The sequence below is a fragment of the Thalassophryne amazonica genome, chromosome 14, assembly GCF_902500255.1.
Source record: "Thalassophryne amazonica chromosome 14, fThaAma1.1, whole genome shotgun sequence".
NCBI lineage: Eukaryota > Metazoa > Chordata > Actinopteri > Batrachoidiformes > Batrachoididae > Thalassophryne > Thalassophryne amazonica.
In genome coordinates, this window is record NC_047116.1 from 45718154 (window position 1) to 45742889 (window position 24736).

At 41.2% G+C, this 24736-nt stretch overlaps 1 protein-coding gene across 2 annotated transcripts in view; it reads left to right on the forward strand.

Moving 5' to 3' along the window:
- LOC117524090 (GRIP and coiled-coil domain-containing protein 2) overlaps positions 1-24736 on the forward strand; it is a 51423-nt gene that overhangs the window by 8183 nt on the left and 18504 nt on the right. The window contains exons 7-20 of one of the 2 annotated variants that reach the window (XM_034185821.1): positions 174-1304; positions 1353-3031; positions 3710-3773; positions 3998-4098; positions 4519-4617; positions 4869-4988; positions 7677-7841; positions 13611-13715; positions 14154-14316; positions 16121-16221; positions 16493-16570; positions 19364-19501; positions 24209-24330; positions 24516-24692. In XM_034185821.1, the coding sequence (XP_034041712.1) occupies positions 174-1304; positions 1353-3031; positions 3710-3773; positions 3998-4098; positions 4519-4617; positions 4869-4988; positions 7677-7841; positions 13611-13715; positions 14154-14316; positions 16121-16221; positions 16493-16570; positions 19364-19501; positions 24209-24330; positions 24516-24692 (4243 nt within the window). Of the gene's footprint in view, positions 1-173; positions 3032-3709; positions 3774-3997; positions 4099-4518; positions 4618-4868; positions 4989-7676; positions 7842-13610; positions 13716-14153; positions 14317-16120; positions 16222-16492; positions 16571-19363; positions 19502-24208; positions 24331-24515; positions 24693-24736 lie in introns of both variants that reach the window. The other variant, XM_034185820.1, reaches the window with a different exon arrangement.

A 24736-nucleotide genomic window follows, 5' to 3' on the forward strand; every position in this document is an offset into this window, starting at 1 on the left:
ACGCTCAGCGTGGACATAGGCTGAAACAAATGTAATTTGTTAGTAGCAAACTGGTTATGGATTTTTAATTTGGTCACTGACCAAATTAAACATTTTGTTTATATACCCATTCATTTAAACATTAAAAGAAGATCAAACGGACTTGTTCACCTTATTTACTTAATTTTTCTCAGACAGCTACCTGCAAGATGTACAAGAGGAAGATGAAGAACCTGCTCGTGGTTCAGGCATTGCTAGAATGTTGGAATTATCCCGCTGCCCTCAGTCTGACTCCAACCAGAGCATTGGAGACGAGACAGAGACAAGTAGACTGAAAGTTGTCTTGGAAGATCTTCGAGCTCAAAACACCATGCTACAGGATGAACTCACCCTGCTCAGCAATGTGAAGGGTGAGCTAGAAGCAGAACTCGAGAGGGCCAAGGAGGAGTTTCAGATGGAGAGAGATGAGCTGGAGTTCAAAATCAACGAGCTGCAGCTGAACCGGGAAAATATAAACACTCACTCAGACACAAATGTAAGTGACTTGAATGTTGACCCTGGCCAACAGGAAGATACAAAAGTGTGTCAGCAGCAGAGGGAAGAATGCATGCATGGACATAATGCTGTCCCATGTAATTCCAAAGAGGAGCTGTCACCACTTTTTAATATTCCAGACCAAAATTCCTTTTGTCCAGATGAGCAGCAGCAGATGATCCAAGAGCTGAGGGTGAGCTGTGAGGTTTTGACCAAAGAGAGAGACTCTGCCATTGCCGAGTGCCACCACATGAGAGACATACTACAAGGTCTGGAGTTAGAATTGGGTCAGAAGACACAAGATTTTGTCCTTCAGTACAAAGCCATGAAAGAACAGGGAGATAACACTTTATTGGAACTTCAAATTAAGATTGAAGAAGTTAGCCAGGAGAGGGACAGACTAGTGACAAAGCTCAGTGATGTTACAGAAGAGAAAAACTGTCTAATGGAGGACATCCAAGACTTGAAAGTGAAAATGGAAGCTTTTACAGTGGAAGATCAGAAAATTAACCTGCAGCCTGACATGAAGGAACAAACAACTTTGCTCAAGGAATCATTGGAGGGCCTCACCAGGCAGAATGAGGAGGTGCTTTCTGAGCTACAGATGAAGGAGAGCATGATTCAAGACCTACAAGAGATGGTCAACAACTTGACTGAAGAGCGCAACGAAATGCAATCCCACTTTTCACTTGAAAAAGAGGAAATTAGGAGACTGGATGAAGAGAGAGAAAAAGACATCCATCGGCTGCAGGAAGAGAAGGAAAATACTTTAGATTTGCTTCAAGCAGAAAAAGAGATGGCATTGGATAGTCTGAGAAAAGAGAAGGAGGATGAATTACAACTTCTAAACACGAAGAGAGAAAAACTAGAGGAGAAGCTGACACAGGAGCTGGAAAGAAGGCAGGAAACCGTTTCATCATTAGAAGCGACAATCAGAGACCCCTCAACAGAAAATGCCAACCTCCAACACAAACTGGAAGATGCATTTTCTGAGATATCCCAAGCCCATAAAGAAAAGGAACTGTCGGACTCCAAAATGAAAGACCTGGCATCTCAGCTGGCACATGAGGTGTTTGAAAAGCATCGACTCGAGGGAACATTGGCTTCAGTGAGAGAGGAAGCAGAGCAGGCACAGGCCATTATCAGAACTCTGGAGGAAAATCAGTCTGATGTTCTCAGAAATGCCACTAAAGAGGCATCAGCGCTTCAAGCACATGTAGATGGGCTGGAAAAAGAGAGATTCCTGTTGAGGAGCAGTCTTAAAGAGTCTCAAGAGGGGAGATTAGAGGATGTTGAAATAGATCTCCAGGCTTATATTGAGGATCTGAAAAAGGAGAGGAATATCTTGAAAGATGACCTTGAGGGGTCAGTGAGGAAATCTGAAGGGCTACTGAAAGATCTGGAGGATATGAAGATAGTCAATGAAGACTTTGTTACTGAGAACCAACAATTACAAGCTCAGGTGTCTTTGCTGACCAAAGCAACAGAAGAGAAGGAGCTGCAGGTAAAGGAGAATGTAACTGAAGAGCTTAAAGAGATGTTGAACGCCTTAACCGAAGAGCGTGACCAGTTAAAGTTATTGTTTCAGCTTCAAGGAGAGGAAATGCAAAAGCTTAACATAGAAAGAGAAAGAGACATTCAGAGGCTGCACGAAGAGAAAGAAAATGCAGATTTACTGAGCGAACAAAAAGAGATGGCATTGAATAGTTTCAGAAGGGAAAAGGAGGATGAAGTGCAACGTTTGAATGAGCTCAGAGAAACGATAGAGGACAAACTCAAAGAAGAGTTGGGACAAATGAAGGAAACTATTTCTTCTTTGGAGTTGACCATCAAAGATCTCTCAGTTGAAAATTCCAACCTCCAGCTCAAACTGCAAGATGCATTTTGTGGGACAGCCCAAGGCCAAGAAGAGAAGGAACTGTTGGGATCTAATTTGGCAGCCCTGACAGCTCAGCTGCAGCATGAGATGTCTGAAAAGAATCAGCTGGAGGCAAAACTCAAATCACTGACAGAGGAAGCAGAGCGGACACAGGTCACCATCAGATCTCTGGAAGAAAATCTATCTGAAGTTCTCAGAAACTCCACTAAAGAGGCCGAAGAGCTTCAAGCACGTGTAGATGAGCTGGAAAAAGAGAATAAGCTGCTGAGGAGCAGTCTTGAAGAGGCTCAAGGAGAAAGGAGATTAGAGGAGGTGCAAATAGATTTTCAGGCTCATATCAAGGACCTTGAAAAGGAGAAGAACATTTTGAAGGACAACCTGGAGGGGGTGTTGAGGGATAGTGAAGGGCTGCAGAAAGATCTGGAGGATATGAAGATAGCCAATGTGAAGATTATTGCTGAGAACCAACAATTACAAGCTCAGCTTTCTTTGCTGATCGAAGGAACTGAAGAGAAGGAGAGAGAGGGATTGAAGAGCGATGGGGACATTGCAGAGACTGAGAGAAGAGAGTTCAGCCAACAGCTGACTGAGAAGGACTCAATCATATCTCAGTTGAGAAGTGAATTAGCTGCTCTGCAGGTGAGTAGACCTCCTGATGGTTTACGCTGTTCTCTGAAAAAAATGTTTGTCTTGTAGTTATGTGAATTTGGTAGCTCGTGGTGAACTTATCTCAGGCTGCTAAGTATTCTCATACGTATTCTTGTGGTTGACTAAGTTGAGCTTTGACTTTTGGAACACATTGATGCCACTGATTCTTGTTGAATGCTTTGTGTGTTGTGCTACGGTTTAAAGACAGCAGTGTAAATTGGGTAGTGTGTCTCCAGTTAGGTTTCGACTGTATGTACTCATGCAGTGTTTGATTAGTCAAATAGTCAGTTGTCAGAAAAATGTATCGACACCAACTTTGGATTTTGAAGTTATTCAAACTTTTCCCAAATATTGATCATTTGCTGGTTACAGCTTTAGAAAACTTAACTTTGTATTTGCTTGTTTACCCTTCTAGTCACTTTAAAGTGAGAATAGGGTCAATTGTCAGAAAAATATCATCAGTATATTTGGATTACATGGTGAAAAATGTCACAATCCAGTTAGGTTTCTAGCATCCTTAGAAATGATTAATTAAGGTTTTTCTACACAACCAAAAATGCAGTTGTGAAAGGTCTTTTTTTTTTTCTCTCTCTGTCTCTCTTCCCTTCAGGGTGGAAATTGGTGTAATTTGTGTTTTTATCTCTCTCTCCTTTGGTCTCTTTGTGTCAGGAAGCCACTTCCCAGTCTGCTCTCTCTGAGGACAATGCAGCCAAAGAGTTCACAGAGAAAATTGGTATAACAATCACTGGCACATTTTATCGATTAAATAAATAATATTTTGAGTAGCATGTATTAATCAGCCAGAGTGCTATATGAACACTGAGCCACATATGTAAATGTATGTCTTGGTTGTGATGTGGGGTTTGCGGTTTGTTTGCCATTTAGAAGAGGTGATGAATTGTAGATTATTTATTTTAGAGCTTGATGTCAGACCTTGTTTACTCTTGCTCTGTCTAGCGCTTCTGGAAAAAGAAAGCAAAGAAAAGGACGAGAAGATGAACAAGATTAAAGCTGTAGCTGTCAAAGCAAAGAAGGAGATGGATGCCAGTAAGAAAGAGGTATAGAAAGAGACACAGGGACGTTTCTAACATTCAGACTGTTAAAATGCTAACTTGAGCGAAAAGAATTACTTGATTTGAATTCTGTCATGTTGGTGAGTCTGATGTGTATTTTGTTTTTGTTAAATTTTAACTACTGGAGCAAACTGTTTTTGTGAATGCAAGCATGAAGTTTTTCAAAGATGAGGATCGTTCCCTTTTTCCCCTGATATTATCATTAATAGCTTTTTTCTGTTTATGAAAAATTGTTTTCAGAACTCTAGTGGTCACATTGAAGGTATAAATTAAGGATATGTCCTGTATGGACAAGCGGTAACTGTTAAAATGTCATAATTTATAGGCTCATCCAAGAATTACATTTTCCCCTCGGTAATCAGATAAGCCATAATTTCTGCATTCTTTTTTTTTTTTTTCCTTCAGGTTGCAACCCTCAAGGAGGAAGTAGAATCACTGAAAGCAGAGAGGGAGAAACTGAACAGCTCCATGAAAGATATCATTCACGTTGCTGAAGGCTACAAGGTCAGGTGCAATATCCATGCTGAAAGAATGTTATTTGGACAGGGTGATGCCACACCCAGCGGTGTGACTGTGCTTTACAATTGAGTCCCCATTGGGGAAGAAACCAATCTGTTGTTTCTAATTAGATTTGTTCCATAGTCAAATGTAAATGCAGCTGTTGTTTAAAATCCATGACGTTCACCTCCGCTGAACTGTTTAGTTGGCTTTTCCAATGACTCTTGTGTCTGTGTGTGCATTTGTGTTGTGTGCAGCATTTGCAGATAGATTACGACAAGCAAATGGAGCAACTGGATAAGGAGAAAGAGAAGGTGGAGGCAGCAGAGAGACAGATTGCTGAACTGACTAAACGACTTGGTGCCGCTGTCACACAGGTAGTGCAGAAACCCACTCAATCACACACATATGCGCACTAACAAACGCACACAGCACTTTCCCCCTGTGGTAAATCTGAGCAGTGCCACTTTGTCCGGCGGTGTATCTTTCCAATATTTCGTGCTTAACTCTGTTTCCATCTGATTTAGGGCAAGTCATTTTAACCGCCAAATCTTTAACCAGCGAAGCTTGACAGCCGTGTTCCCACAGATAGCCCATCTGATGTGACAGGGTGAACTAGGGAGAAATTTCTTTTATATACACTCCTCTCCCTGTGCTTGTCACCGTCTCTTCCCAGTAAAAAAACATTCAGCTAAATGGAGCGGAGTAGAGCTTCCATCTGCCATGTGCTGGAATAACACTATTTTTCTGAGGCACTGGTTTGTTCGTGTGTGTTTGTGTGTGTTCATTGGTCTCAGGGGAGAACCCCACTGGAATTTAGAGGAGGGTATCTTTGAATATGTCTCTGGACATCTCTGTTTACCAATCATTCTTCAGTGTTGGGCTGGCAGATGATGGTAGGTACCTGCTGTTGCTACTTTTGGTTCAGTGCAGCTTACAGAGAAAGCCCACAGAGTGTGTCAGATTTGCATGAATGAGTTTCAGGAGTCTCTTATGGGTTTGTTAATTTTCAGGGAAAAAAAGATAAATGTGAAGAATTATGGTACTTTAAAAATTAAGTATAGCAGCTACCCTACTGTTGGGTCTTTTCAAGGTTGGAATCTATAATTTAAGACAGCAAGTTAAGTTGTGTACAGTAGTTATTTTATCCTTTAAATTTATAATGTAGTAGAATAGAAATAATGACTGAAGTCACCTTTAGGTGGCACACACACAGTTTTATTCTTGCCTCCGAGATCACATTTGTCATGCATCAAGAATGGGCAGTTACACTTTGGATAGTCAACAGTCACCAGGTTTTCTTTCAGAGTACTCTGACAAGTAAATGTAAAAAGCTCAACAGTGAAATCTACTTCAGCAGTTGAAAAGACAGCCTGCAAGCTGTTGTATATGATTTCTCTTGCCATGCATTTTAGTGTAAATCCCATTTTCCACTTGCATTCTCTTCCTGTGTCTCATCAGGATGGATTCAGTTCCCAAATAAAGTATCAGCATTGGAAGAAAAATTATCAATAAAGTTGAGACCACAGTAAATCCTATGTCTGAATGTTTTGACTACATCTCCAAAGTTCTTTGGCACAAACTCACAAAACTTAGCACATGGTGATTTCCAATGTGGGGAACAATCAAGCTAATTTTTCTTGTACTTGGCATACAAAATTTTCCCACAACCTACATCAGAGATAGAGGCACCTGCTAGCTACCAGATGGCCTTGCTGTTTAGGTCATGAGGTCATCTCGTGCATAATTTTACCCAGGCATGTGTTGGGGATTTGCCAGTTAATTGGTAAACGGACTGAATTTATATGGCACTTTTCTTGTCTGATGCATACACACAAAGCACTTTACAATGATGTCTCACATTCACTAACTCACACACACCAATGTCAGCATGCTGCCATGCAAGGTTGTCATTTGCATACTGGGAACGCTTGGGGATTAAGGACCTTTCCCAAGTAACCTTAGTGATTTTCATGTCTGACTTGGGAATCGAGGATCCTCTGGTCACAAGCCTCTTGTCTCTCTAACATCCACACCATCACCTCACAGCTTCTGGTTTCAAAAACCGTCGTGATCAATCACTTATGTGGAAAGCCCATATTGGAGGGATACTGCAGGTAAGACTGTTTGGAGACAAAATCAGAGGTGACATCAAGATGATTTGGACATGTACAGAGGAGGGACCTCAGGTATATAGGGAGAAGGATGCTGAGGATGGAGCTACTGGGGAGGAGGACAAGAGGGAGGTTAAAAGAGAAAGTTTATGGATATGGTGGGGAAGGACATGCAAGGTGTGAGTTCTTTAAGCGTTGGTGATCTTGTGGGAAAAAGTGTGAGGTGTAGCGAGCAGCCAGTGTTTCATCAGCATACACTGCCATGTATTTTTTGAAAAAAATGCACAAACACACTGCTTCATTTTCATTATGCAATAAGTCTCTTTTAGATCTTCACCAGTGCACAGCTGTTGCAAGGACTCGCAGAGTCAATAAGAGCGATTTAAAAACAACCAAGGACAGACCCACAGGAGTTAGAGGTGGGAAAGCCGCCCCCCCAAAAAAACTTTAATACAAAAATGGATCATGCACAGTCCCAAAAAATGGTCTAAACAACATGTCAGATTACATCAGATTGCACCATTTCTACTAAATTTGTCCAAAACATGCTCCCAGACCCTCCTAGGTGGATGCGACTGAGGCACAGAGTGCAAATTAGTACCGTAGTCTCTCATTAAGTGTTAGCTGATTCAGCTACCTGGTTGGAAAAACCTATGCAAGTGGATGTGACAAAAGAGGATAATGAGGACACGTTGAGATGGAGACTGTTGACTTGCTGTGGTGACCCCCAATGAAGCAGAAGCTTCTTCATTTAACTGCTTTTGGTTATTATATTATTCTGCATATTATTTAATGCATGCAAACATATTACACCAAACAAGAATTTCTGAAATTTTGTCATTAATAGATAATGTCCCACGTTTATGCTTTTCAAACAATGCTTATTTGCCTGGCCCATCCTCACTTTCTTGCATGGAGTTCTGTTACCTTTGGGTGTTTTGGTGTTCACAGAAAGATATGCTGGGCAGTGAGAAAGAGGACCTGCTGGCTGGAATGGAGACCATGAGGAGCACAGTAAAACAGCTGGAAGCTCAGAGTCAAGAGCAACAAAAACACTCGGCCAACCTGGACAGAGACCTGCTGGTTGAAAGAACTATGAAAGAACAGAAGATCAAGGTAGAAGAGGGAGATATACAGTTGTGCTCAAAAGTTGAGACTGACACAATTTTTGATTTTTTTTTTTTTTTTTTTTTTTTTTTTTGGGGGGGGGGGGTACATATTTCAAGAATATGAATGATTAAAAAAAAACAAAAAAAAACTTTTTTCACTCATGGTTAGTGGTTGTGCGAAGCCATTTAGTGTCAAAGAACTGTTTACTCTTTTTAAATCATAATGACAACTGAAGCTACCCAAATGACTGTGATCAAAAGTTTACATAACCCAATACCGTGTACTGCCCCCTTTAACATCAGTGACAGCTTGGAGTGATTTGTGGTAATTGTGGACGAGGCTCTTTATTTTCTCTGATGGTAAAGCTGGCCATTCTTCTTCGCAAAAAGCCTCCAGTTCCTGATAATTCCTGAGCTGTCTTGCATGAACTGCACATTTTAGATCTCCCCAGAGTGGCTCAATGATATTGAGGTCAGGAGACTGAGATGGCCACTCCAGAATCTTCATTTTATTCTGCTGTAGCCAATAATAGGTCGACTTGGCCTTGTGCTTTGGATCATTGTCATGTTGGAACATCTAAGTATGTCCCATGAGCAGCTTCCTGGCTGATAAGTGCCAATTCTGCCTCCAGTATTTTCTGATAACCTGCTGCATTCATCCTGCCATAAATTTTGGCCAAGTTTCCTGTGCCTTTGTAGCTCACACATCCCAAAAACATCATCTCTGTGCTGTTTGGCATATTGTAAATAGGACACTTTGTGGCATTTGCACAGTAATGGCTTTCTTCTGGCACTTTTCTTTCATGCAACAAACACGCTCTGCAGCGGGACGCCATCAGACTGAAACTCCAGAGATCTGGCAACTTGCTTCTGACGGATTGTTTGTTGCTGTGACGCTACTCTGAACTTCACACGGTTGTATACGCTTCTTTTATTTCTATTTAGCACTCTTCTGGTTATTAATTGTATCTACTCTGTATCTATTAGCAGTTAGCATTCGCTAGTGGTTAGCTTTCGCTAGCTAGGTCGACTCCTCCCCTCCCCCTGTCGTTTCTTTTTTACCCGTTTAATACTTCTGTTCGTTTTTCAGTCGAACTGCTGTGAATTTTAAGTAATTATTTTACTCCTGTGTAAAATCTTAGGAGCGGCTAGCATTTTCACTAGCGGTTAGCTTGCGTTAGCCATTTCGGGCCCCCGTCATCATTTTTTCATTTCATTTTTGTTTTTATACTTCTGTTAGTTAATTAACTGTTTAGTATAACTTGTGAATTTTAGCTTAGTACTTTACTCTTGTGTTAATTTTAGGAGTGTTTTTTTTTTTTTTTCTTGCTAGCAAGGTTGACTCCCCCCCCGGTCATTATTTTTATAGCTGCTGCTTTTTTACCTGTTTAATACTTCAGTTAGTTTTTCAGTGTAACTGCTGTGAATTTTAATTCATTTATTTGCAATTGTGTGAGCCTTAGGAGTGGTTAGCTTATCCATTATTGGTTAGCTCGTATTTGCTTGGCTACATTCTTGAATTTCTTAGTGCACAAAGTATATTACTAATTCTACTTTACACCCTCCGTAAATCCTGCGTGATGTTGGAAGATAGGGTGGCTCTCTTAGAGAGCCGTGTCCGTAAGTTAGAGCAGCTTCTTAGCTCAGTGGCGTTAGATGTTACGGGCACTCCAGATGAGGTTAGTGTTGGGCCGGCTAGCGAGCCCATTAGCATCAGCTTAGAAACGCTGGCTGTGGAGAAACTGCTTTCGGACTGTGGCTAGGTGGAGGAAGCCCCGTAGGGCTTGGTGCCGGTTGTGGCACCCCAATCACACTCGCCAGTGCCAACTGTGAATCGGTTCTCCCCCTTGGATTTGCCTGATGTGAATTCTCTGAGCCCACAAGTGACTTCCACTGCTGTCTCCAGGCCGAAACACCGGACTTTAGTGATAGGGGATTCTATCACCCGCAGAGTCAGGTTACAGACGCCGGCTGATGTTAAATGTATTCCTGGGGCCAGAGCTCCCGACATTGCATCTCATCTTAGGGTGCTGACGCTGCAGAAGGGAAGACAGATGAAGGAACATGACATGAGATACAGTCACATAGTTATTCACATTGGCACCAATGATATCAGGATGAAGCACTCAGAGGTCACAAAAATGGACATAGAGAGGACTTGTGACCTTGCCAAAAAGATGTGTTGGCATCGATTAATAGTCTCTGGTCCCCTCCCCTCCTGGGGTTCTGATGAGGCGTTTAGCAGGCTGACATTGTTAAATAGACGGCTGGCGCAGTTTTGTAGACAGCAAGGCTTTAGCTTTATTGATATCTGGCCTTCGTTCTGGGGCCGCCATGGCTTGCTGATGCCGGACGGCCTCCACCCTACTGGGGAAGGTGCCGCCATCTTGTCTGCGAACATAGAGCTCCACAGGGAGGGTAACATTAGGAATCTACAGCAGGCCACGGAGCAGGTGATTAGAGACCCTGCAAGGCTTATGACAAATGTGGGTGTGGAATCCATTAGCTTAGCGGGGAATTTAGTGCAGAAAATTCATTATGGTGATACTGCAGTTTATTTGCCAGGGAGGGAATTTCAACAAGTTGAGACTATGGCCTGCTTCCGTAGTCGTGTCCATAAAAATCATAGAGGAATATGCTTTCCAAACTTAATACCCATTACTATATTGGATGATGTCGAAATTGAGGATGGCCCAGTGGTTGTTCCAGCAATAGCAAAGATTTCATGTCTGCTACCTACAACGCGTGTGGAATGTCTCAAACCTAAACCTACTTCTAGGCATCTTATATATGCTACTCTGGAATCACCCCTAAACCCAACCAGTTCAACTGTCAACCCCACTGAGGTCCTTAGAATTGGTCTCATTAACATAAGATCACTGTCCTCAAAATCATTGTTGATCAGTGATCTAATTATTGATCATCACTTAGATATGATTGGGCTATGTGAAACCTGGCTTAAACCTACAGCTGTTTTCCCCTTAAATGAGGCCTGCCCACCAGCATATACATTTAGTCACATCCCTTGTGATGCGAAGCAAGGCGGGGGTGTTGCTCTTATTTATAAATCTAGGTTTAGCTTATTAGCTGTTGGGGGTTACAAATATAACCAGTTTGAGCATCTGATTCGCCTCTCTGCTCAGGATATTACACATTGCCAAGGTCAGAAGAATAAAAATCAGTCGTATTACTTTGTCACTGTATATAGGCCTCCTGGCCCATATTCTGAATTCTTAGATGAATTTGGTGCGTTCATCTCTAACTTGTCAGCTAGTGTAGATAACATTCTGATCATTGGTGACGTTAACATTCATATAAATAAGCCTTCTGATCCCCTCTGCAAATCATTTATGGAAATTGTAGATGCATTAGGATTTCGGCAATGCATTCGGGATTCGACACACATTATTGGAAATACCCTGGATCTGGTTCAGTTATACATGCCGATAACTGCTGGTAATCTCGTTCACATAAAATTCTTAGAAGATTGTCTTGCAGCAGTGAGAAGTTGGATGTCTAGAAACTTCCTACTTTTAAACTCTGATAAGACTAAAATGATCCAGTGAGACATCGGCATCAATTTGACCACTTAACTCTCAGCCTCGGCTCGTGTGTCATACATCACACTGACAAAGTGAGGAACCTTGGGGTAATTTTTGATCCTTCGTTGTTCTTTGGCCTCCACATTAGAAATATTACTAGGTCTGCTTTCTTCCACCTGTGAAATATAGTGAAGATTCATCCCATCCTGTCTATGGCTGATGCTGAGACCCTGATCCATGCTTTTATCTCTTCTAGATTGGACTACTGCAATGTTCTATTTTCTGGTTTACCGCAGTCTAGCATTTAGGGCTCTCCAATTGGTTCAAAATGCTGCAGCCAGACTTTTGACACGAAGCAGAAAGTACAACCACATTACACCCATTTTGGCATCCCTGCACTGGCTTCCTGTCCCAGTGAGATAAGATTTTAAGGTTCTGCTACTAACCTATAAAATTATTCATGGGCTGGCACCTCCCTACCTAGCTGAACTAATTAAACCTTACGTACCGGCCCGGACTTGATGTTCTCAGGGTGCACGACTACTTTGTGTCCTTAAGGTGAATAAGAAGTCTGCGGGTCACAGAGCTTTCTCTTATCGTGCCCCTGTTCTGTGGAGTGATCTCCCTGCGTCAATAAAACAGTCAGATTCTGTGGAGATTTTCAAGTCCAGACTTAAGACGCACTTATTTTCCCTTTCATATGGCTAGCATACTGGTACAGTTTTGTTTTACGCTTTTTACTCTTTTAATTAATTTATTAGTAATTGGAGCGGGCTGCGGCCTCAACTTTACCTAAATTCTGGGTCTTTTAGTGAAGTTTAGGTCTTGTGGCCAGCGAACACCTTAATATTTCTTCTGTTTTTCTTGTTGTTTAATGCTGGCAAATTATACAGTATTTTTTGTCTTTCTGATGCCTGATTCTGTTTTTTTCTCTCTGTTTAAGGTGCAACTCCACCCAGAGATGGGAGTTGTGTTTGTGTTGGCGACCCTCCTGTCCTGTGCGCCAATAGCATTTCTTGTATATTCGTCCGTGAATTGTTCTGTAATTTATGTTTGTAGCATGGCCCAAGCAGAAGGTTACCCCTTTGAGTCTGGTCTGCTTGAGGTTTCTTACTCAGAGGGAATTTTTCCTTACCACTGTTGCTCTGGAGGTTGGTAAGGTTAGACCTTACCTGTGTGAAGCGCTTTGTGGCAACTCTGTTGTGATTTGGCGCTATATAAATGAAAATAAATTGAAATTGACTCGAACATGCAGCCCATTTTTCTTCAAGTGCATTCTTATTGTGCACCTTGAAACAGCCGCACCACTTTTTTTTCAGAGTCTGGTATTTTGGCTGCAGTTATTTTTGGGTTTTTCTTTGCATCCCATACAATTTTAATGCCAGTTGTTGCTGAAATTTCTGTTGGTCTACCTGACCGTGGTTTAATTTCCTTCATTTTCCGCTTCTTGATTAGTGTTTAAACACTACTGATTGGCATTCTCAAGTCATTGTCTATCTTTTCATATGTTTCCTGTTTTATACAGTTCAATTACCTTTCCCCGGAAATCCTTTGACAATTCTTTGCTTTTGCCATGACTCCGAAACCAAAAACATCAGTGCAGCACTGGATGAAAGATGCAAGGGTCTGTCAAGAGCCCAGAAACTCACTGACCTTTTTATACACACACACTGATTACAAGCAAACAAATAACAGGTGAGGATGGTTACCTTTTACAGCCATTCAAACCTGTTTGTGTCAACGTGTGTGCATGTTATCAGACCAAAATCACCAGGGTATGTAAACCTTTGATCAGGGTTATTTGGTAAATTTATGTTGTCATTATGATTTTAAAAATAGTAAACACAGTTGTTTGACAATAAATGGCTTCACACAACCACTACCCATGAGAGGAAAAAAAGTTTTTACATTATCATTCATATTCTTTGAAAAATGGCCAAAAAATCAGAAATTCTGCCAGGGTATGTAAACGTGTGAGCACAGCGGTACATACTATTACTGAACAGATGTCAGCCTAGCCTCTGTATCCTTCTTCCTTCTTTTAAAATAACCTTAATATAGAGACACATGGTTTGGATGAAAGTTGACAGCTGTCCTCCACCACATCTTTCTTTTTTTATATAATTGTAATCAATTATGTCATTCTTTCAACTGTAGAAATATGGAGTGTCTGTCTGGAAATGCATTGTGTCACCTTTAAGCTAACAGTTATATTTTTATTTGTTTTTCAAAAGGAATTGTTATCTGCCGTCAAGGAGGTAGAGGAGCTGACAGCTCAGCTCCACAAGCAGCAGCAGCAGTCCCAACAGATGGCCCAGGAGCTGGACCAGCTACGCAAGGTACGTGCGAGCACACACGACGGTCTCTCAAAAACACTCCTTTGAAGGCTTGCCCAGTCAAGGGAGTGGACTAATGATGGCTCGCCTGCAGCTACAGCAGCTTTCAGAGAAGAATGGAGCCATTGTAGCCCAGAGTACAGGAGCTGTTAGTTTTCCATTAGTTGAGTCCTACATAATACAGCTGTATACATGGAGACTGCCACGCAGCCTTACTTTGTCATAGCTGTGTATGGAATTGAGGCAAAGTGATTCTGAATTTTTGTGGCCAGTGATAAATTTATATTTAGCATAAAGATTTAAACAGAATCACTTACTGATGACATTGCACAAGCATGTTGTGAACTTAATCTTTGTTGTGATTTATCCTAAATATTAATCTTAACACAGTGATACACAGCTATGTGCCATTACTTATGCAGCATGTCCCTCTGCCTGCAGGAGGCCCAACAGAGCTCTCTACTTGGCATGGAGATGGCAGACTATGAACGACTCGTGAAAGAACTCAATGCCAAACTCTCAGAGAGAGATGTATGTGCTGAGGAATTAAAGTCCCAGATACTCATTAACACCCAGAAGGAGGAGGCACTCAAACAAGAAATTGGTATGAATTTGACATTCACGTTTTGACATAGCAGCTTTACTTCACACGGCTGTTAGTGCACAACATGATTCAGTGGCTATGATTTTTATTGATCTGTCCGTTCAATGTTTTCCCGTAACCAGCCTGTGGGATTTTGTACAGTTCCACATCAGACATGCCAGCTTCGTCAGAACTCAATGCAGGTTTTACACAGTTGTCAAGTACTATACTGTGTGTCAAATCATAGTATTCAGTGAGGGAACTTCTGGTCAGTCTTCACTGATGGTGAAATTTGATCTGTTGTTGCTGCATGGCCTCAAACCACCTACAGATGTAATATCAACAAATGGTCTAACATTGGATTTAAAATATGTGTATTTGTGTCAAGTTTAAAACATGTATGGTTGTAAAGGAGCAGGTGTGTGGGATAGGAGAAGTGCTACCTTCTACAAACTGAGGTTTGATTCCAGTTGTGTACTTTAGACTGTGTCTGTGTGCTTGGACAAGACACATCATCTGCATCCCGTCACTGGAGAGTTGTAGACTCTGATCCACTTCACATTATGCTACCTGAGGATAAGCACCAGCCCAGTAAGCCAGAACTGACTTCATCTACTTTGTAATAAAAACAATTGGATTTTTTTTTTCCATGTAAACACTGTGTAAAAGTAAGCAATTTTCTTCAGCTTCTCCCTTGCTTCACTCGGGGTCGCCACAGCAGATCCAGGGTGGCTGTTTCTTTGGCACATTTTACACCAGATGCCCTTCCTGACACAACTCCACATCAAGAATTGGGCAGGGGTGGCCTTGAACCGAGATGCTTCTGCCCTGGAAACTTGTGCAGTTAACTGCTTGGCGACCACCCCTGCTGTGTACACACTGTATATATCTGGTATATACAGTATGAACGTGTGTGCACAGATGATACAACATGTCAGACTTATTAGGTTAAACTATACAAATTACTCATACTAGGATGTAAACATTAAGCTATAATCTTCATATTTGAACTGGTCCAACATATTAAAGTAAAGTTGTTGATACACATCCCCACTGATGACAAGTTGAATTGACTTGTGACCCCCATTAGTTTGGTTCAACAGGGCAAATGAGGTAACTTATTAAGTCCAGAACATGTAAACTGAGCCAAGCCCTTGTCAAGCAACATGGGATTAAAATGTAGTTCCAAAGTGCTGTCTGTGCATTTTTAAAAATTAGTATTATTATCATTACTGTAGTATTCAGCTATACAAAGCACCTCATTTTCATCCTATTTCTAGTGGCTCATTTTCTCTGACATACAAGGTCCTTATAGAGATAATTGACTTAACCCATTGTGAGATTTTTGTGTCACCAAAGAAAAGCAAACACATGACAAATGTGAAATGCAGCGAGACTTGTCAGTAATTTAATCATCTTTATTTAAAAATGTTCTCATATATAGTGTTCACGTAGCCCTGATGATTGCAGACTGACAGCCAACAAAATCTTTCCAATCAATTACTTACTTTTCAAGCCATGTGACTTCATATTTCCATATTTTGGTTTATTTTCAGTAAGACAGAAACAGACCACAACAAACATACAACAGTGTATAATTTCTTTCTTTGTAGCTGCAACAGCTGGATTCAGCTACAGGTTTGTAAACAACTTAAGACTTATATATACCAGATCACCAGGTGTGAATTACTGTTACATGTAATTGCCATTGTTGTTCCTGTTAGACCATGCAGTCAAACGCTCAAATAAATACAAAATATAGAGTTCATATTTGTTTGTTGTCTAACCTGTATGACTGTGCGTGCATGTACCCTTGTGTCTCCAGAGGCTTTGAAATCCCAAATTGACCAAGGGGAGGAGAAGGCCTCCAAGATGAAACAGCTCCTGGTGAATACTAAGAAGGACTTGGCAGATGTTAAGAAACAGGTCTGTTCCTCACTCCTCATGTTTCCTCATTACTCTGTGTGTAATACTGCTGCCTTATGTTATGAGTCTAAATAGTGTTATGCAGCTATGGCATTTTTGAAAATGTTGGAAAGAGTTCATCATTTGTGCTTCTGATTTGTGTAAATGAATAGTTACTAGACCTTACTTGTGTGAAGCGCCTTGAGACAATGCTGTTGTGATTTGGCGCTATATAAATGAAAATAAATTGAAATGGTTGTATTAATTTAAAATATCATGTGTGGGCATGCAGGAGTCCTCCCTCATGATGCAGCAAGCGTCTCTGAGAGGAGAGCTGGAGGCAAACCAGCAGCAGTTAGAAAGCTCAAAGGTAAAACACCCAGTGCTTCATTTTCTACTCCCCCCCATCACCAGGACAGGGAGACTAATGTGCTGCTTATTACCTCTGCCAAGGAAGTTCGGGTTTCACCCATGTCTGTTTATTGATTTGTTTGTTGTGACCAAAAACTGCTAAACTGATTTTCTTGAAAATTTTTGCAAGGGTGGGGTATGGACCAAAGAGGAAACCATTAACTAACAGAGAGGATACAGAAACAGCATATATATTTTTTGTTATTTTAACTTTCTACAACCCCTGGTAAAAATTATGGAATCACCGGCCTCGGAGGATGTTCATTCAGTTGTTTAATTTTGTAGAAAAAAAGCAGATCACAGACATGACACAAAACTAAAGTCATTTCAAATGGCAACTTTCTGGCTTTAAGAAACACTACAGTATAAGAAATCAGGAAAAAAAATTGTGGCAGTCAGTAACGGTTACTTTTTTAGACCAAGCAGAGGGAAAAAAAAATATGGACTCATTCAATTCTGAGGAAAAAATTATGGAATTACCCTGTAAATTTTCATCCCCAAAACTAACACCTGCATCAAATCAGATCTGCTCGTTAGTCTGCATCTAAAAAGGAGTGATCACACCTTGGAGAGCTGTTACACCAAGTGGACTGACATGAATCATGGCTCCAACACGAGAGATGTCAATTGAAACAAAGGAGAGGAACTCTTAAAAGAGGGTCAATCATCACGCAATGTTGCAAAAGATGTTGGTTGTTCACAGTCAGCTGTGTCTAAACTCTGGACCAAATACAAACAACATTGGAAGGTTGTTAAAGGCAAACATACTGGTAGACCAAGGAAGACACCAAAGTGTCAAGACAGAAAACTTAAAGCAATATGTCTCAAAAATTGAAAATGCACAACAAAACGAATGGGAGAAAACTGGGGTCAACGTCTGTGACCGAACTGTAAGAAACTGCCTAAAGGAAATGGGATTTACATACAGAAAAGCTAAACAAAAGCCATCATTAAAACCTAAACAGAAAAAAACAAGGTTACAATGGGCTAAGGAAAAGCAATCATAGACTGTGGATGACTGGATGAAAGTCATATTCAGTGATGAATCTCGAATCTGCATTGGGCAAGGTGATGATGCTGGAACTTTTGTTTGGTGCCGTTACATTGAGATTTATAAAGATGACTGCCTGAAGAGAACATGTAAATTTCCACAGTCATTGATGATATGGGGCTGCATGTCAGGTAAAGGCACTGGGCAGATGGCTGTCATTACATCATCAATAAATGCACAAGTTTACATTGATATTTTGGACACTTTTCTTATCCCATCAATTGAAAGGATGTTTGGGGATGATGAATCATTTTTCAAGATGATAATGCATCTTGCCATAGAGCAAAAACTGTGAAAACATTCCTTGCAAAAAGACACATAGGGTCAATGTCATGGCCTGCAAATAGTCCAGATCTTAATCCAATTGAAAATCTTTGGTGGAAGTTGAAGAAAATGGTCCATGACAAGGCTCCAACCTGCAAAGCTGATCTGGCAACAGCAATCAGAGAAAGTTGGAGCTAGATTTGATGAAGAGTACTGTTTGTCACTCATTAAGTCCATGCCTCAGAGACTGCAAGCTGTTATAAAAGCCAGAGGTGGTGCAACAAAATACTAGTGATGTGTTGGAGCGTTCTTTAGTTTTTCATGATTCCATAATTTTTTCCTCAGAATTGAGTGATTCCATATTTTTTTCCCTCTGCTTGGTCTAAAAAAGTAACCGTTACTGACTGCCACATTTTTTTTTCCTGAATTCTTATAGTGTTTCTTAAAGCCAGAAAGTTGCCATTTGAAATGACTTTAGTGTTGTGTCATGTCTGTGATCTGCCTTTTTTCTACAAAATTAAACAACTGAATGAACATCCTCCGAAGCCGGTGATTCCATAATTTTTGCCAGGGGTTGTATAAGTGAGCAACTCCGAATAAGGGGGTGAGTCCAGGAATATTTTTTTCGACTTTCTTTAACTGGCAAAAATTTACTGGATCCATGTGGTGGCATATTCAGGCTTCATTCGTCCTGCCCAGGTTGTGCCAGTCTTGCCTACACCCCATCTCTTTGCCTGTTTATTATAGGTTCACTGGGAGTTTGGTAAAAGACAGGTTTCCATTACCCTTCAAATTGAGCAATTTGAAGTAGTGAAAAGAAAATACACTTAATGAAAAAAGTGTATTTTGAAAATGTTTTCGAAAACATTTTTCATGCTCCCATGAGATGGTTTTTCAGGCAATTGAAAGAAAAAAAAAAGAATTTGCCTCATTTCCCACTATTATAAGTCACATCGCATCCAGGCAAAATACGTGGTTCTGTACATGTGGACAGAGGAGACAGAGAGCCTGATCAACATTATAAGACATGACATTCAGCAGTATTGAATTAGAAAAAGCAATGACATGGAAATATTTAGCAGGAATTACCATCTGTCGCCATGACTATTTGAATTACAGTTCTCGTGAGAGCCTTGCTGGAATAACCGTTATTGCGAGAGAACAAAACCCAACAGCAACATTCCATCACTTAATAGAAATGCTGTCATTTTGCTCTAATCTTTTGTTGACATTTTGAAAATATCACGTAACTTTTCTGAAATCCTCCCTCCCACTACCTTCCCTACCCAGCTATAGTTAAGAACTGCCAAGATGATGACATCCAAAGCCCTCATTTTAGGATCAAAACCAACCTATGGGTGACATCATGGAGGGTTTGTTCAGTATTTATATACAGTCAGTGATGGTAATAAACAGTCTCTGTGGTTTTGTGTTAAGATCCAGATATGTGAGCTGACAGCTGAGCGCCATCATTTGCAGGAGCAACTCAGGTCTGCGTTGGAACAGCAACAAAGAACCAGCAGCTCCTTACAGCAACGTATCAACAGCCTGCAGCAACAGTGTGATGCTGCTAAGGTACACAAGTCAAATTTAGCCTTGAACCTTTAGCTGATCTTCATGCTTTAAGAACTCGCACACGTTTCAGGAGAAACAGTAAAGGAAACTGCTTACGAACACATCAGTAGTCATTATACACTCAACAAAAATATAAACGCAACACTTTTGGTTTTGCTCCCATTTTGTATGAGATGAACTCAAAGATCTAAAACTTTTTCCACATACACAATATCACCATTTCCCTCAAATATTGTTCACAAACCAGTCTAAATCTGTGATAGTGAGCACTTCTCCTTTGCTGAGATAATCCATCCCACCTCACAGGTGTGCCATACCAAGATGCTGATTAGACACCATGATTAGTGCACAGGTGTGCCTTAGACTGTCCACAATAAAAGGCCACTCTGAAAGGTGCAGTTTTGTTTTATTGGTGGGGGATACCAGTCAGTATCTGGTGTGACCACCATTTGCCTCATGCAGTGCAACACATCTCTTTCGCAAAGAGTTAATCAGGTTGTCAATTGTGGCCTGTGGAATGTTGGTCCACTCCTCTTCAATGGCTGTGCGAAGTTGCTGGATATTGGCAGGAACTGGTATACGCTGTCCTATACGCCGGTCCAGAGCATCCCAAACATGCTCAATGGGTGACATGTCCGGTGAGTATGCCGGCCATGCAAGAACTGGGAGATTTTCAGCTTCCAAGAATTGTGTACAGATCCTTGCAACATGGGGCCGTGCATTATCCTGCTGCAACATGAGGTGATGTTCTTGGATGTATGGCACAACAATGGGCCCAGGATCTCGTCACGGTATCTCTGTGCATTCAAAATGCTATCAATAAAATGCACCTGTGTTCTTCGTCCATAACAGACGCCTGCCCATACCATAACCCCACCGCCACCATGGGCCACTCGATCCACAACATTGACATCAGAAAACCGCTCACCCACACGACGCCACACACACTGTCTGCCATCTGCCCTGGACAGTGTGAACTGGGATTCATCCGTGAAGAGAACACCTCTCCAACATGCCAAACGCCAGCGAATGTGAGCATTTGCCCACTCAAGTCGGTTACGACGACGAACTGGAGTCAGGTCGAGACCCCGATGAGGACGACGAGCATGCAGATGAGCTTCCCTGAGATGGTTTCTGACAGTTTGTGCAGAAATTCTTTGGTTATGCAAACCGATTGTTTCAGCAGCTGTCCGAGTGGCTGGTCTCAGACGATCTTGGAGGTGAACATGCTGGATGTGGAGGTCCTGGGCTGGTGTGGTTACACGTGGTCTGCGGTTGTGAGGCTGGTTGGATGTACTGCCAAATTCTCTGAAACGCCTTTGGAGATGGCTTATGGTAGAGAAATGAACATTCAATACACGAGCAACAGCTCTGGTTGACATTCATGCTGTCAGCATGCCAATTGCACGCTCCCTCAAATCTTGCGACATCTGTGGCATTGTGCTGTGTGATAAAACTGCACCTTTCAGAGTGGCCTTTTATTGTGGTCAGTCTAAGGCACACCTGTGCACTAATCATGGTGTCTAATCAGCATAATGATATGGCACACCTGTGAGGTGGGATGGATCATCTCAGCAAAGGAGAAGTGCTCACTATCACAGATTTAGACTGGTTTGTGAACAATATTTGAGGGAAATGGTGATATTGTGTATGTGGAAAAGGTTTTAGATCTTTGAGTTCATCTCATACAATATGGGAGCAAAACCAAAAGTGTTGCGTTTATATTTTTGTTGACTGTACATCATTAGTATTTACTGTAAGGTCAGTAGCAGAGATATTTCCAACTGTTTTGCAGAGAGGCTGCACTTCATCGCACTTTTTCCTTGGAGAAAGCAATGAACAATGACCACTATTTTGTTTTCAGAGCATTGTGCCAAAAAGACAGTTACAGATTTGAGGTGATACTGCACTGTTAACTTTCAAAATGTAAATGATCAATCATAGATGACTAAAAGGAGGCTTCCAATCTCACTCCCTGTTTGTAATCTCCACACAAACTGATTCTGGTCAGCACAGGTACAGTACTTTGTAGACTCACATTTACAACATCGACCACTGACAGGTGAAGTGAGTAACACTGATTATCTTCTTACAATTGGACCTGTTAGTGGGTGGGATATATTAGACAACAAGTTTGCATTTTGTCCTTGAAGTTGACGTGCTGGAAGTAAGAAAAATGGGGATTCATAAAGATTTGCGTGACTTTGACAAAGATCAAATTGTGATTGTTAGATACCTGGGCCACTGCATCTCCCAAACTCCAGGGATTATGGGATGTTCCCATTTGTTCTGGTTAGTACCTACCAAATGTTGACTAAATAAGGAAAACCATGAGGATGTACTGGACAAACAAGTCCAATCTGTGGAGGCCTCACCTCATAACTTACAGGATTTGAAACATCTGCTGCTAACATCTTTGTGCCAGTTACCACAGCACACCTTCAAAGGTCTAATGGATTCCTTGCCTCAAAGGGGCAGCGCTGTCTTGCTGGTGAAACGGTGACGTACACAGTATTAGGCAGGTGATCACAATGTTATAGCCAATCAGTGTACGTTTGACCACTGAAGCCAGTTCCCCTGTTTGGTCCTCACCTTATTAAGTCCACCACTAGGACTGTAGGTGATTGAACCATAAAGATCAAAATGGGGTTAACTAAAAGATTTATTTGTTACCCAGACAGAGTGAAAAGCACTAACCTGTTGATCAGTAATAGGGTTGTGTATCGAGAACCTGTTCTTTTTGGGTGTCGTTAAGAATTGATTAGATCCACTGACATCAATAGCCTTTGTCTGAAAGGAAGTGCTTTTGACAAAAACTACAGATTTTGTTTATTTCTATTTATGTCCAGAGATCAAGGTTCCAACATGTAGAGTTTATTATGTCCAACGTTTAAGGCTCCAGTGACCAATTTCATATTTATATACTTTAAGACTCATTAAAATGTTGTTGACAATAAAAACCTGTAAAGCCTACTTTTAGTACACAGAAAATTCACAAGAGGTATCGATAAGGAATCGGATTGATAAGCGGAATCGATAATGGTATCGATGTCAATAAAATCTTATCAATACTCATCCCTAATCAGTAACACTATTTAAAGCTGGTTCTTACCCCAAAACTCCACCAGGCAAAGCTGCATCATGTCACAGCCGTGTTGTGACTGCTGGACCTCAGTGCAGCCAATCAAGATCTTGTTTTTGATTCCACCTGCAGCGCAGTGGCATGTTTCAGACACATCCCTGAAGTAGCTCTCTGTTCCATAGATAATATGCAGTTTGTCTGTTTTTGATGGCTGCTCCTTCGGGTATGTGTCTGACCAGCCAATCTTGAAGACTAAACACAGCCACCACTACACACACGCACACACCAATGCCAGGGTGCTGCCATGCAAGACGCTCAACTGCACATCAGGGGCAACATGGGGATTAATGACACTCAGTGTACACTCTTGTTGATTTTCTGGTCTGACAGAAATTTGAAAGGAGGATCTTCTCAAGCTCACTGCTTCACAGTTGGGATTTTATGGTATAAACTGTGAAGATGACAGCACAATAAATTAGAATATAATATTCAACATAACTAAAATGTACAAAAAAACAACAATATACGTGTAACTACAAAGACCGCTGGAGTATGATAGAATCACCAAAAAATTCAACAAATGGACAAATTAACAAGTAATCAAGTGCTCCACTTCTGAAATGCTAGCAGTGGGATTTGAACCTGTGTGCATGACGGAACAAAACCACAGTGCATACGCAACATGATGTAGTCGCATCTGCTGGACTTTAAGGGTAAGAGGGAAAAATACACTTGGCTCATTAATACAGTGTTGTGATGTTTCAAGCAACAGTCCTGATCAGTTTTTATCCCCTTTGTATGAAATACGGGGGATATAACAATCAGCATTTACGTTTGTTCGTCCATCTGTCTGTTCCTCTGCTTTCACTTTTTAGCACGATATCTCAAGAACCCGTCGACCAACTATATTCATATTTAGCATAAGAGTGTACTTGGGTGATCTCCTGACACCAGCCGATTACAGTGACCATGGGGCCAATTTCAAAGTCACAGCGAGCTATCCAAGATATTGTCATTGCCACCTTTGTTAGCACAATATCTCAAGAACCATTTGACCATTTTCAAGCATATACTCAACAAAAATATAAATGCAACACTTTTGGTTTTGCTCCCATTTTGTATGAGATGAACTCAAAGATCTAAAACTTTTTCCACATACACAATATCACCATTTCCCTCAAATACTGTTCACAAACCAGTCTAAATCTGTGATAGTGAGCACTTTTCCTTTGCTGAGATAACCCATCCCACCTCACAGGTGTGCCATATCAAGATGCTGATTAGACACCATGATTAGTGCACAGGTGTGTCTAATGTGGAAAACATTTTAGATCTTTGAGTTTATCTCATACAAAATGGGAGCAAAACCAAAAGTGTTGCGTTTATATTTTTGTTGAGTGTATTTAACATAAGCGTGTACTTGGGTGATCCCCTTTATGTTACTGATTTGTGGGGACCGAGCCGGGGGATATGCCATCTCCTGATGACTCTTGTTTCGATAAGTTATCCTGTTGAGTCCTTCGGGGGGGGACGCTTCCAGTATAGCCTAATTTTTGTTTTTAGCATATGAAGGCAGTAAAGGATGGTTATATATACCTTTGCTTAATCTGTGTATTATTTTTCAGGCTGAGGTTGTGGCAACAACAGGTGAGTTTGAGAGTTACAAGGTACGAGTTCACAATGTGCTGAAACAGCAGAAGAACAAAACCAACGGGCAGAGTGAAGGTGATTCCAGCAAAATAGAGAGGTAAGGCAATTTGTAAAAAATTACATCCATGTTCAATAAAGAAAGTTATAAAAAGTAAAAACTGTCAGTTGGAGAGCTCCGTGCTTCAGAGTTACAGCTACCAATTGAGAAACAGCTACAATTGTACAATGTTTTTATTCTATGTATATGATATAAAGGTAGTCAATTTGTTGTGTGTCTTGTAGGGATCAGCTGTGTTCTCAGGTGGCGCATCTGAAGTCCAGGCTGGTGGAGAGCCAGCAGAGCCTACAGAGCAGCACAGCAGAGTTACACCAGCTCCAGACTGAGCATGACACTCTTCTGGAGCGGCACAACAGAATGCTGCAGGAAGCCATTAGCAAGGATGCAGAACTCCGTGAGAGGTGAGGTGGCTTAATGGAAGTACTTTCCAACATTCTTTCTTTTT